At 32.2% G+C, this 14,664-nt stretch overlaps 1 protein-coding gene across 3 annotated transcripts in view; it reads left to right on the top strand.

Moving 5' to 3' along the window:
* The window catches only part of LOC114338480 (cyclin-dependent kinase 12), a 324,741-nt gene that overhangs the window by 304,829 nt on the left and 5,248 nt on the right, over positions 1-14,664 (top strand). For all 3 annotated transcript variants that reach the window (XM_050643997.1, XM_050643999.1, XM_050643998.1), the window contains exons 11-13: positions 6,182-6,387; positions 12,102-12,298; positions 12,477-12,681. In XM_050643997.1, coding sequence (XP_050499954.1) covers positions 6,182-6,387; positions 12,102-12,298; positions 12,477-12,681 — 608 coding nt within the window. The remainder of the gene's footprint in view (positions 1-6,181; positions 6,388-12,101; positions 12,299-12,476; positions 12,682-14,664) is intronic.

Below are 14,664 nucleotides of genomic sequence, written 5' to 3'. Positions count from 1 at the left end.
GCATTGTATGACAAAGACAGCGAATGTTTGATTTGGAAAATATCACCACGGACATGGTGTCCATTTTTTTCGAATCCTGAAAGAACTAATAAATATTTTTTAAAAATTTAAACGCAGAATGAAAGACTAAATTATTATCGAGGGCCAATTCCGGGGGCAAATGAAAGACTAAATTATTATCGAGGGCCAATTCCGGAGGCAAAGTCCCTTAGAATAAATAAAACGTTTCTTTGAATGAGATATTTGATATTAAAAATCACACTACATTTTCTCTTAGTTTTTCACCCCTGTAACGTATTAAAATAAACATTATAGAAGATTTTAGGGACTTTCGGCCCTCGGTAAGAACGTAATCTTTCATTCTGCGTTTAAATTTTTTAAAAATACTTATTAGTTCTCTCAGGATTCGAAAAAATTAATCCCATTTAAATAGCATTGGAGCCGAAACTGTGTACCGATCCCCTTAAATTATCTTTTAAACGTGGCGGCCGTAGCGAAGTGGCTATGTTACTGGCTTAACAAGCTGGAGGGCCCAGGTTCGAATCCTGGCACTGACAAATTTTTCAATTTTTAATTTAACTGAGCCGCCACCGTGCTTCGGAGGGCACGTAAAGCCGTCGGTCCCGGCTACGTAAGTATAGTTCAGAGAAATAAGGAAAAAAATATCCTGTTGGTGTCACAACCCCCTCCAGGCCGAAACCAAATTTTTTGAGTAGTAGGGACATCTATTATAATAACCTATATGTTTCCTGCAGCCGATTTTGATGATATACTTAGTTATAAACAAATGAAGATCAAAAAACGCTATATTTTCGCTTTTTTCGTCTATTACCGAAAAGTTAAGCATTTTAAACAAATTTGGGAGTAAGAAACTCATAAATCATATAAAAAAACTTTAATATGGCGTTCGCTGAATATGTCTATCCCTATTGGTTGCTTAGAAAATTGCAAAATAAGTAATAAATTTTGAGTTTTTATAAATATTCATAACTTACGTAAAAATTAACTTAGATCCTTCTTATTACACGGATTGCTGAGACTTCTGGTGCTTAAATACTTTGGATAGTTTATGAAAGAAGAAGATTTATACTATTAATTGCATTAAAAAAAATTGCAAAAATAATTCTAAATATTGCAAAATTATTTTGCAAGAACATGTCGATTATTTGCTTATAAACAATTAGAATAACTTTTTAACCATTACCCGTAGAAAATTTATTTTTTCACATTTAGAAAGATTGAATTTTTATACAAATTTAAAAAAAGAAAAAATTGTCCTAGCACAATTAGGGACGAAGTTGCCTTCCCCCCTTTTTTTTTTAATTCACAGCAGCTTTCTTTATAACAATTACGAAATCAAAACAGCCACATTTGAAAGAACATACTTCAAAATTTTAATGTACCAAATATAAAAAATATATACTTTCAAACAAATCTTCCACAAATCTTCAAAATGTGACCCTTAAAATCGGCCGGCCTTGAAACTTGGCAGATCGATGAGAAGGAGGAAGGAACTGTTAGCTGTATCTCTGGTTCTCGCCTATGGATTTCGACGTTTCTTTTTTTAATTTGTGTGTACTTTTTGCGTACAGTACGAATATGCATTATTTAAATAAATTAATTGTTATATACACCATCAAATTTGTTTAAATAATTTTTTTTCAATTTTTTTTAATAATATTTGAATAATAATAAATATTTATGAATAATATAATAATACATAGTCTTTCATTAAACTTAGTAATAATTTAAAATATGAGAAAACAAATTATCCCAATCAATTGTTTCTAAAAATAGTATTGGTCTATGGAAATCAAAAAATCTCAAAAAAACTAGGTTTATTTTTTTTGCTAAACATGCTATTAGATGAATGAAAAACTGAAGTTACAGAACCACCAAACAAAAGATAAACGTAATTGATTGGGGTTGGAAATTCAGCTAAGAACCGATCCGATCAACAGATCTTCTTTATACCAGATATTTTGTTAAGATAAATTACCTGCTCTTGAAAAACTGGTTGCACTGAGTACCTGTTAGTACAGAGATATAAATATTTTATGGACTTCGATAACCAAAACCTCCATATTTCTCTATTATCTATTTTGAAGTTTATTTTTCTTGTCTGTATGTACTCTTTGCATACGTTACGGATAGGTTTTTTGTTAATAAAGTGGTTATTTAATTAACTATGTAAATTTTGTACACAATTTTTGGAAATTCTTTTACGGTATTTTTAGGATAAAGTTGTTGGCAATCATAGGAGTGGATCATTTGCACTTGAATTTACGATAACTTATAATAAATAGGTAACTGATAATTGTTACTTTTTTCATAAAAATACAAGTACTCCTAGATAAATCTCCTTTTATTTTATTTTAATAGTATTGTTATCATACCAAAATGTATGAAATAGGTATATTAATTTTTGTTTTTTTACAATCTTAAAATTATAACTTTCAATGTTGTAAGATACAATTATTATAATATTGTAGAAAATTTCTGCAAACAATTTTGTTCTTTTTCTCCTCTCTCTAATTTTATTACATTTCATTTTTCACTTATCTAGTACACTTCGCGTCATATAAAACTGGTACACTTTTTTTCCCAATGTAAACCTGTGTTCAAACTGACAATTATTGTTCGTGAATCACTTCGTTGTTGCCATCAGAGATAACGGAATTGCACTAAATCTAAATACAAAAAAATAACGTTTAAAATGTATATTTCGAATTGTAATACATATACTTAAATTACACACTTGTTGTAAATATACACATTTTGTATTAATTTCAAATTTAATTGTTAATTTTTCTAGTGTGTTTTATTTATTCTACACAACTTAATGCAGTTTTGTCTAACAATTTACGAGAAACCAATCACACCTTTCGATTTGACATTAAACATAATAATTTAAAGTCATGTCAAGATTTATTATCTATCATTATTTTTGAATTGAAATATTTTCATAAATTATAATAAAACACGAATCAATGTATGGATACTTAATTGAGATGACGGAAAATTACAATTGTTTTTGTTTTTAGTATATTAAAAAATGCGGTCTGTCGCACAGCCCCGTTTTTACCTAGTTTGATATAATATTTTCGTTGAACTGGTAACGTTGCCCTAGAAATTAGAATGACACTTGTGACAAGATCAACTTACACAACTTGAAAAACACGATTTTCGGTTATAAGAGTTGTACCAGTTTTTTTTTGACGCGAAGTGTAGCATGTTTATCAAGAAATTAAACCTAGTTTATTTGAGATTTTTATTTTCAATATAATATTATAAACCAATGTTAGTTTTAGGAATAATTGAATAGGATTAGCATATATTAATTATTAGACTTTGGCAAATAAAAAGGTATTAAATATGGGCATAAATATGCAGTGTTTTAGTCAAAAATATGCAAGTTTATCTAGAAAATAGGTATGTAATAAAAAAGTATTTACAATATTTTTTAATTTCCAAAAAACGATATTTTTCGAATTGTGGTACAAAAATTTTTTCTAACAAAAACAAATCTGGCTTCTATCTGAGTACATAGAAAAACTTCTTTCGACATCAAGTGATGTAACTGGGGCATTTTTCAAATTCACCATAATAGTTGGCTAGTACTTGCACCAAAAATGTCCCAGCTAGTATTTGAACCACTCCTATTTTTTCCATAGTTGTTGAAATTTTTGGAATGTTTCCTTTCGAATATGTATTACTTTTAACGTTTTGACACAATGATTCAAATTCTTTTATTAAAAATTTACTGTCTAACAATGATAATTTGGAGGAATCCAATTGGATAATAGTTTTCTGAGAAAACCCGTAGTTTGATTTTATGAATGGCACTGAACTGTTTATTTTCGGCATTTTCAAAGCACAGCAATTACAGAGACAGGTGTTCACGGCTTATTTTACAACAAAAGTTAAAAGGACAGTCAAAATAAAAATGTTTACCTAGAGATACAAACTGGCAGATTTTGGAACTGTCTTTTATTAGTTACGATACCAAAGAATTGAATACCAAGAGATTATAAAACAAAATAAATATTGAGATCAAGCTATTGGTTACATGAATATAAAAATACATAAGTACATGTATACAACCAAAATTTCAAATTATACGCACTTTATGCCCATTTATATAAAAATATGCAGAATTGGAGATTTTTGCATTTTTTATGCATAATATGCAAAATATGCAATTTGCATATTTGCCTAAGTCTATTGATTATAAATAATATGTACGTTTTACAATAAAAGTTACATCTAATAGTATTTAAAAGATTGAAAAAAAATTGTTTAAACAAATTTGACGGTGTATATAATAATTAATTTATTTAAATAATGCATATTCGTAATGTACGTAAAAAGTACATAAAGATTAAAAAAAGAAACGTCGAAATAAATAATCGAGAGCCAGAGATACAGTTAACAGCTCCTTCCCCCTTCTCATCGCTATCCCAAGTTCCAAGACCGGCAGATTTTAAGGGCCACATTTTTAAGCATTGTGGACGATTTCCTTGAAAGGAATTTTTTTTTATATTTGGTACATTAAAATTATGAAGTACGTTCTTTCAAATGCGGCTAATTTCGTTTCTTAATTGTTATAAACAAAGCTGCTGTGAATTAAAAAAAGAAGGGGGCTAACTTCGTCCCTAATTGTCCTAGGACAATTGTTTTTCTTTCTAAATGTGTATAAAAATTCATTCTTTCTAAATATGAAAAAATTATTTTTCTACGGGCAACGGTTGAAAAGTTATTCTAATTGTTTATAAGCAAAAAATTTACATGTTCTTGCAAAATAATTTTACACTATTTAAAATTATTATTTGTCATTTTTGTTTAATTAAGTTGATGGTATATATCTTCTTCTTTCATAAACTTTACAAAGTATTACTGTAACATAATCATTTTCTGACTTATAGTGTTCAAAAAAAATTAATTTGGGATAAACAAATTAAATAACTTTTAAACTATTTGACCAATTGCTTTGAAATTTGGGGTATAATTTAAGCACCGGAAGTCTCAGCAAGCCGTTTAATAAGAAGGTTTTAAGTTAATTTTTACATAAGTTATGAATATGTATTTATAAAAACTCAAAATTTATGACTTATTTTGCAATTTTCTAAGCAACAAATAAGGATAGACACATGAAGTGAACGCCGAATTGAAGTTTTTTATATGGTTTATGAGTTTCTTATTCTCAAATTTGTTTAAAATGCTTCACTTTTTAGTAATAGAAGAAAAAAGCAGAAATTTACCGTTTTTTTATCTTCATTTGTTTATAAATATGCATATCATCAAAATCGGCTGCAGGAAACATATAGGTTATTAATATAGATGTCCATACTACTCAAAAAATTTAGTTTCGGCCTGGAGGGGGATGTGTCACGAGAAAAATCTTATTTCTCTGGACTAGTCGTCGTTAAGTCATGTTAGGGGCGCTTGCGCGACCTGAAAACCCTAGCACTAGACCTTAACCAGAAGGTTACACGAACTTTACTTTTCTTTATCTTTTAAACAGTAAATCCCTTTTTTGATTCGAGTAATAGTTTCTGAAAAAAATATAGTTCAAGTCAAAAGTTTAAAATGGTCCGATTCTATGCACTTTAGTTTATTTCTGGCTAGTGCTATAATTTAAATTAAAATATTTCCAACATTTTGTCACATTACGTTTTAAAATTGTTGATCTTTAAAAATGAAAATCCAACAACTATGTGAACTTTGAACTATTGTAATCCCTTTGGCTTTTTTAAATTTCAATGTTTTTTTAAACAAATATACCAATTGTATTAGAACTTTTTGTTCCAGTGTAAAGTTTTTTAAAAGTTTTTGAAACTGAACTTTTTCTTAAAGGAAGAGTTCTCGAGTTTTAAAAGTTGGTACATAGGTTCCTTTTATGTAAGGAAGAACCCCATTTAATTTGTATTCAACTTATATATTTGGCGACTTATACTTTTCTTTTTGATTTCTGTAACTGCCCTGTTTTGGTTTTCTAATAGTCAAATGCCATTCGAATGGCCTTTTTGAATTTGTGCCGCAGTGGTTACCCTTATGAAAAGAAGTTGATAGAATAAAATAACAAATGTGGCAATAATATTATTAGTGCACTATTATTACACTATCTGTGCACAATATACATTATAGGTAGTATGATGTTTTTTTTAATATGTTAATTTAGGTACGTATGGTCAAGTATACAAAGCCAAAGATGTACAAGCTGGTGAACTTGTGGCTCTGAAGAAAGTTAGGTTAGAAAACGAAAAAGAAGGATTTCCGATAACCGCTGTCAGAGAAATTAAAATTTTAAGGCAGCTTAATCACAAGAATATTGTCAATTTACGAGAGATTGTTACTGATAAGCAAGATGCTGTAGATTTTAGAAAGGTAAGTGTTAAACGTGAAATTATTGTCTTCCTTTGTTCCTAATATTTTTTTGATCTCTCAATTGATTCCTTATTGATGCAGGCAATCCCCGATAACAATATTCCATCGTTATCGGGGATTATAGTCCGTGATCTGGGATTGTTTGTTCCTGACATTTCATCTGCAACTGCTGCAAGCACCACCAAATGAGATGCGGCAGCATGCATAATTTCTGTTTCGTATCGTTTTGGTCAACCATTCTTTCTTCCTTACTTATGCCGTGTAACTTATGGTCGAAGTCAAACAATAAGGCTCGCACGCAATTTTCCCCTTGTTGCCATATTTTAAATTTGAAAAAATTATATGACGTCATTATTATATTTGGTGAAATGGTAAATGGTAACTGACGTCTGTCATAATATAGGAGGTTAAATATAATGTCAAAGTATTGTTTTCAAATTGCATATATTTTATTTATTTAGTTTTTTATTTTAACGACAATTTATATTTTAACCAACTTCACTTTCCATTCCCTATACTTGATTGGTCGATTAGATTCGTAATAGTCTTGTTGTATGGTAGGTTTAGTTAGGCGTTAATTTTAAGAAATGTTGCTGGCTAAATGGGCACAGCTCCCAAAGGCCATAAAGGAAGAAGAAATCAAATAAACAAACAAAAATCTTACATAACCTTCTATAGGACAACATGACTTTGACACGTATATTACGGATAGTTTGTTTCACACCCTTAAAGACAAAGCGAAACAGTGTAGATGGTAGCTACTGTGGTATATATATATATATATATATATATATATATATATATATATATATATATATATATATATATATGTTTTTTATTTGGCAACAGCGTTTCCTGCTAAACCGGACGGTAGCGAAGAAACTAATATATGGGTGAAAATTTGTTGAATTTGTTTGCCGTCAAGTTTGTACCGGTGGGTTATGATGTCATTAAATCTATATCGTGCATGGCTAATTGTTTGACTTTTAGTTTATCTTGCTATTTTTTTTAACAGTTGATTTTGTGAATATTATTGTGTATGAGACTTAAAGTGTGTACTTACATTGTAACGACGAAGATCACCCTGTAGGAATAATGGAAAATAGAATTTGACAAGATGTTGATATGTCATATAAGGGAATGTAACGTGTTACACAATTTGAAGAACAAGTCCTCGGTTGCTCAGTACGGAAGAGATATGGGGGTGGTTCTTAACGGGGTGTTATTAATATTCTCTTATTAGCTTAGAAATAAAAAATAGAAAAATCAAATAAGAATATCAAATAAAAAGAAATAAAATATTGGGCGCCACTGGTTTCCTTATGGGAACCAAAAATATACAAAAATAGAAACGTAAAAGAAAAGATAGCTAAATCAAAAATTAAACAAAAACATAGTCAATACAAAATATATAAAATACTTATGGCGTGACTTACCCTATCTATGTCTTTACTCAGAAAATTCTTTGTTGTGCTCACGAAACAAGAGAAAGGGAAAAGACCATAATAAAAAGGTATTTTGCAATGAACCAAACATTATTTATTGAAATAAAATAAAATTAAAAGGAACTGCGATCTCTTGCGGTATTACAAAAGTAAGAGATCAAGTTTACCACAAAAATTAAAGAGTTTACAAAAAAGATAATACCTTGTATACTAGTCCTGTATCTTCTCTTGGTTGGCTTTTAAAAGTCCAAGGCTTCCACTTAACTAAATGTCACTTTACAAATGTGTAACCAGTACATCAATGGTTACTTCCATAGTTTATAGAAAAATTCAGCATTTATTTCTTAAAACAAATCGGCACTACTCGAACAAAAATTTGAAGAACTCATTAGTCCTTAGTATATAAAACGGGATCAAAAAAATACAAAAGCAACTCCATGCTTTAACGGCAATGTTAGAAACTACTAACACAAAAAAAACTTCTAACTACCTTCTGAATAATTCCTGGATAAATTCTGACTGCATGTAAGAAAAAATTATACCAATAGTGGTATAAGGATACATATCAGCATCCGCCTAACCGCCATGTATGCCGGGCTGAGCTAAGCTACAAGCATTAGCCAGCCGGCCAAAGAAACTTAACTTGCAACTACATTCTAAACGAACTTCACTTGATGAGTCCAGGAGTAAAACCTTTCAATTTCCCAAACTTGACTGTTTGACGGCTCAAACTAGACTCAATTTTTTGGTCTCCACAACTCAATCCTTCAGAAACCAAACGCCCCTTCCAAAATCATTCGATTTCCCCATCGATAATACTCAACAACCAATCATAGACTTAAGACACTCACTCAATCAAAATCTTAACCAATAGGAAATGCCAAATACGCTTTGGGTTGAACCCTCTGGCGTATACCAAAAGCAGCTCATCCAATCACCAAGAGAATAAACAAAACCGATTTTAGTACAGTCAAACCCGCTTATTAGAATACCTCTTAAAGGAATATCCCGGTTTAAGGAATAAAAATTTAAGGTCCCGAAACGTTCTAATAGCAATCAGTGATCGGTTATTAGAATATCCCGGTTATAAGAATACTTTTGGTTGACAAGAAAGCTATTCCAATAAGCGGGTTCGACTGTAGTTCGTACGACCTTCCCACGAAAAAATGTTAAATCCACGAAAAAGACACTTGGACTCGTTGGTAAAACTCTAAACAACTTAATCTCTATAAGATAAACATTTTTCAGTCCTGCTGTCGGTAAAAACAATTTACTGAAAGATTTACGACTGTGATTCTTTTGACGGTACAAATCAACTTAAGGTCCCTCAGATAAAAGAGATGAGAATTTGCATGAGAATCGAGAACGAATTACGTAATACCATAGATTTGTGAGAACCTGACAATTCTCTGAAACACAAACATGATTTTAACGGACCGAGAATATAGGGTGAAGCGATGATTTTCCGCACCGTTACAACATTAATAAATAACACTAATAAATAATTGTCCTTTAATATTATCTGTAAGTGATGAGTGTATTAAAAAGTGTCTATTTAACTTCAGTCATAATTATACGTATGACGTCGAAAAACATACAGTGATGAGCGTGCTAATAACCGGCAAAATAGAAGGTATAGAAAACAAACGTTTTCAGTGTTTTATTGTGAGAAACAAAAAGAGATGAAACTAGGGGAGATGGCAATGATCGTTATTGGCGAGGAATCGCAAAGTGGGCGACGCCTGGTGGCGAATTTGAAAAGCATCAACTCTAGGAAAACATTGACTTTGCCATTAATTTGTGTACATATTTGCGGTCAGTTTATGTTGTAATTAACAATGATTTCGACTTAAAAAAACTATTACAGTGTTCATTCCTATTATACTCTACGTAATGACCTAAACTAACCAATGCCAAATCACACATTTTGTTAATTTAACGTTTGTATTAAACGTAGTATTTTTTAATGTTTAAGCGACTGCAAAATTAAATAAATAAATAAAATGTAGTATATATATTCTGTGCATAGAATGTACATTGTTATGCAAAATATTCCGACCACCTCGTAATTTCCAGAACACAATTATTATAAAATAAATTCACCTACTTAGTTTCCAGTTTTTATTTAATTAAAAATTGTTATCTGTTGGTGTAAAATAAATTGTAGTGTACCTATTAATTAAATTAAAAACAAAATTAGAAATTCTAAGATAGATTAATAATTTTTAAAACGCTGTTTGATTATCGGGGGGCAGATTTTTTTATAAAAAAAAGGTAAAAACAAATCAGTAGTTAGCATCAAATTTTAATGAATGCATACAGATGAAACATACTTTTGAGTCGTCTTAAACTTATAAGCTGTCTTAGTGGCAAAACTTAGAAGTGATTTTAATTTAACGTTTTAGAACTGTGAGGTCAAATGACAAAATGAATTGTTTTCCTAGAGTTATCGTCCATCTTTGAAATTTTGAGCGCCCTCTGTCGGAATTTAATTTTGCGAATAAACGTATAAATTAACATTACATTACATAATTTCCCACCTTTAGACGTATCAGAGGAGTATGACAACTGTCACTGTGACAGTAGAATTTTATAAAATACTACTGTCACAGAGGTCTAAAGGTGGGAAACTATGTAATGTTAATTTATACGTTTGTAACGATCATTTCCACCTCCACTAGTTTCATCTCTTTTTGTGTCGCAATGTATTATGTTTTCCATCTTTTGCGCTATTTTGCCGGTTATTAGCACGCTCATCACTGTATGTTAATTTCCCATGTCATCTTGACAAGAGTGTATGCGACGTCATAGTACATACCTAGAAATCATTCTTGATCAATAACTTAATTTTGGATTAAAATATTACTACTAATTAAACGGTTTTAACACTTACATTTAAATAAAAACACTGAGTTTATGTTATTTTATTTATAAACACTTTAATATATTTACAAAACAATAAACACTTAACAATTAATTTATGAGAAACAATTCAATGTCTTATATTATACATATATAATTATCTATTTACAAATAATTTTTAAGTAAAAAATCCCGTGAAAAATACAACATTCAAAAATAACGCCCGACCATGGTTTTATTATAACTGAAGAACTAATTCAAAATCGTCTCTATTTATTCCATACTTACAGTTTTCTAGATCAATTCGAATAAAAAGATTCATACGGAATAATTACATACAGGTAATAACGAATTTTCTAGTAGGTGGTTTTATTTGTTTACTGGCTCGCCGGAGGTATTCTTTGAATTCGAGAAAGGTATGTCGCGCCAAGTCATAAATCATCCAGGGTCGAATGACTTATGGTTTATAAACGAATTAGGTTCGGATGAATTAGGTCGGTCTGTAACATTGCCCCCTCCTTAAGAAATGGTTCCTCCTGGAACCTATCCGGGACCGGAACTGGATGCTGGTATCGGCAACTGGACCCTCTTTAACAATTCCCAGTTGTATAAAAGTGGCAAGGGACGATTTTCTTACCGCATCAGTAACGACGCGGATAGCAACAGACTAATATCTGGAGCTCGGTGTCTTTAAAGATTTCTTCCACCATATGTCGGACAACCCTCCAGTCTAATTGGCGGTATTCTAACTTTGGCATGGCTAACTTTTGCACGTCGGACTCCAACACATGCTCTCTCAATTGGATTAATACATCCCATACATATTGGTAGGTAGGTTAGTCATTGACAGTGTCTTTTATTACCAGATAGAAAAGGTAACGTGATGCACCTTGGAGTTTCAATGCTTTGCCAGGAGCTGGCAGTTGGCATTGAAGTTCTGCAACTCTACCAAACTTCCTTCGAAAGGCGGATGCCAACCCTCGTGCGTCTTTAATACTGACCGGGATGGTATGGGCCAGTGAGTAGTCATAGGAAAATGTGACTAGATCTAGCTTTTCTTCAGTGGTAACACCATGTCTTACCGGTACCTCCATAGGCCCCCATGAACTCCTCCAACGTGAGGTCAGGTACTTCTAGTACTATAAACCCCGATAACAGTGGGAGATCGGGGATATCGAGGATTATCTTTCCTGATCCTTGTGCCGTTTTTAAATGTACTTAGGACCGGCAGTGGCATCATTTAGCTATTTGACTCACCCAACAGACACCACAGGCAGAGTTACTAACATTACAAAAGATATTAATGTTTTTGGTTTTTATATAGTATATAATTTATTTCACACCTACAGTTATAGCAATTTTTTTTTTCTGGAATATCAATAATTTATAACATTTTTGATATTTTAGGAAAAAGGATCCTTTTACCTAGTGTTTGAGTACATGGATCATGACTTGATGGGTTTGCTGGAATCTGGAATGGTAGATTTTAACGAATTGAATAATGCATGCATTATGAAGCAACTATTAGACGGTTTGAATTACTGCCACAAGAAGAATTTTCTACATAGGGATATAAAGTGTAGTAATATTCTAATGAATAATAAGTAAGTATAATAACATATTGATTTAATTTTCATGTATTAAATGAATGTTCTTATTCCACATGTAACTTTTATTGTCTTTTTCACATTTGCGGGCATTTTTCATGTTGTTAAATTTTTAGTATGTCAATATTTGACTTATAATATTTTCATTTTACAAATTTCAAAACATTTATTTCAGAGGAGAAGTAAAACTTGCCGATTTCGGTCTAGCCAGATTGTACAATGCAGAAGATAGACAACGACCTTATACCAACAAGGTAATTACATTGTGGTATCGACCACCAGAACTTCTACTGGGAGAGGAAAGATATGGTCCTGCCATCGATATTTGGAGCTGTGGATGTATATTGGGCGAACTTTTTATGAAAAAGCCCCTATTCCAAGTAAGTTCATCGCAATAAACATTCGAAGTATTTATTATACAACGAAAACTAACCTCACGGTTCGAATCATTTCCACTGATTTATTTCTTCTTCTTTTTCCTCTTTATAAGCAATTCTGCTTGTTCATTGGCGGATTGATACCTCTATGGCAGGTTGTCAATCCATCTTTTGCTCGGTCGGCCAGGTCTCCGTATCTTGCCAATGTAATTCCAAGTTATTTTATTTCCATTACTTGTTCAATACTGCTACCATCAATTATTTCTATTTTACATCTGATTGCTTATTTACTCATTACTATTGTTTTAGTTTTCTGATATGAAATTGTATTGAATTGTTTTGCTCTTGTGTTAAATCTGTGAACTAATCTGCAGAGTATCTTCATCTTGGGCTATCAATATTGCATCGTCTGCGTAACAGAGTATTTTTATTTCTTTGTTTCCCATTCTGTATCCTCTTTCTTTGTTGACTATTTAGATGATTTTATCCATAATTAAATTGAAGAGCATAGGACTCGGTGAGTCTCCCTGTCTTATTCCGCTGCCTATGTCTATAGGTTCTGCAAGTTGTCCATCTATTCTGACGACCATTTTGTTGTTTTGGTAGCAGGTATTTTAGATTTTCAAAATATGTCTCACCAAGATCGATACACTTTTGCATACATTCGAACCAATTGCTAAAACAGTTATTCCAGTCTTCAGATGACACCTGCAAAATCGCTGTTCTGAAGACATCGATGGCTTCTTCTGGCAACTGGAATCGCTGCCCACGCATTGAATTCTTGATCTTTGGGAACGTGAAGAAGTCGTTGAAACTTAGGTCGGGGCTATGTGGTGGATGGCTATTCGATGTTTTGAAGTAACAAAAACTCTATTGTCTTTTGGGCAGTTTGAGCACTTCCATTGTCCTGATGTAGTATGATTCGCCGTTGTGTATTGCTTTGTGGGAGTTTCGCGATAACTTCTGGTACACAAACGGTTATATACCAATCAGAAGTATCCGTTCTTCGATCTTCTAAAGCAATGACCAGATTTTGACACAAAAGTTGCGACCATTTTCTTTGACACACTTCGAGAACGGATCACTTTTGTTGGTTTTTTCTCATCGCGAAACACCCACACAGCGGATTGGCATTTATTTTCCGGTTCGTAGGAGTAAATACAAGATTCATAGCCACCAACAATACTATAAACATTGTTTGAGCTTCCTTTGTTGAACCGTTCCCAACGTTTTTTGACACCAATTGACGCGAACCGCTTTTTGCTCTTCTGTGAGCCAATGAGGAATCCAACGGGAAACCAACTTCGTAACACCCAGTTCTTCATGTAGGATCTTTTGGATTGAGGTCTTTGAAATGCCCAAATACGACTGTATCTCCCGGTATGTTACACCACGGTCATTCTTAATTAGCTGACGAACAATATCAATGTTTTGCTGTGTGACTGCTGTTTTGGGTGAACCGGGCCTGGATTCGACGCTGAGACAGGAGCGACCACGTTTAAATTCGCAATATCAGCGGGAAATAGTTGACCGGTGTGATGCTTCATTCCCAAACACAGAAACCATTTCAGCGAGACATTACTGTTGGGATAATCCTTTCCGAAAATTGTAAAAAATTATTACTTGAAAATGTTCTCGGCTAAAGGCCCGTTTTCACGCTATGTTTTCTTGTACGTTTTGTGGGTCATACAAAACGTACGTTTTGTCAATAAGCGGATTTAATTTTTTCGATTTGACAAGACGTACGTTTTGTTGTTTACACGCCACATTTTATTGTATGGGATTTGTCCTATCACACAAAACGTACAATAAGACGTAGCGTGAAAACGAGCCTTAAGATACATTTTTCGACAGACTTGCTATAATTTCAAAAATTCCCTGTGTCTACACGACTTGCTGTATCGAAATGGATTAATGTCAACAAAAGATTGAGGTTACATTTGTGTTGAAAGGTTTTATTGGTGGTGTAGTCTAAGCGGCTATATG

This window comes from Diabrotica virgifera, chromosome 2 (assembly GCF_917563875.1).
Source record: "Diabrotica virgifera virgifera chromosome 2, PGI_DIABVI_V3a".
Taxonomy (NCBI): Eukaryota; Metazoa; Arthropoda; class Insecta; order Coleoptera; family Chrysomelidae; genus Diabrotica; species Diabrotica virgifera.
This window is presented reverse-complemented; position numbering and strand designations above follow the sequence as displayed.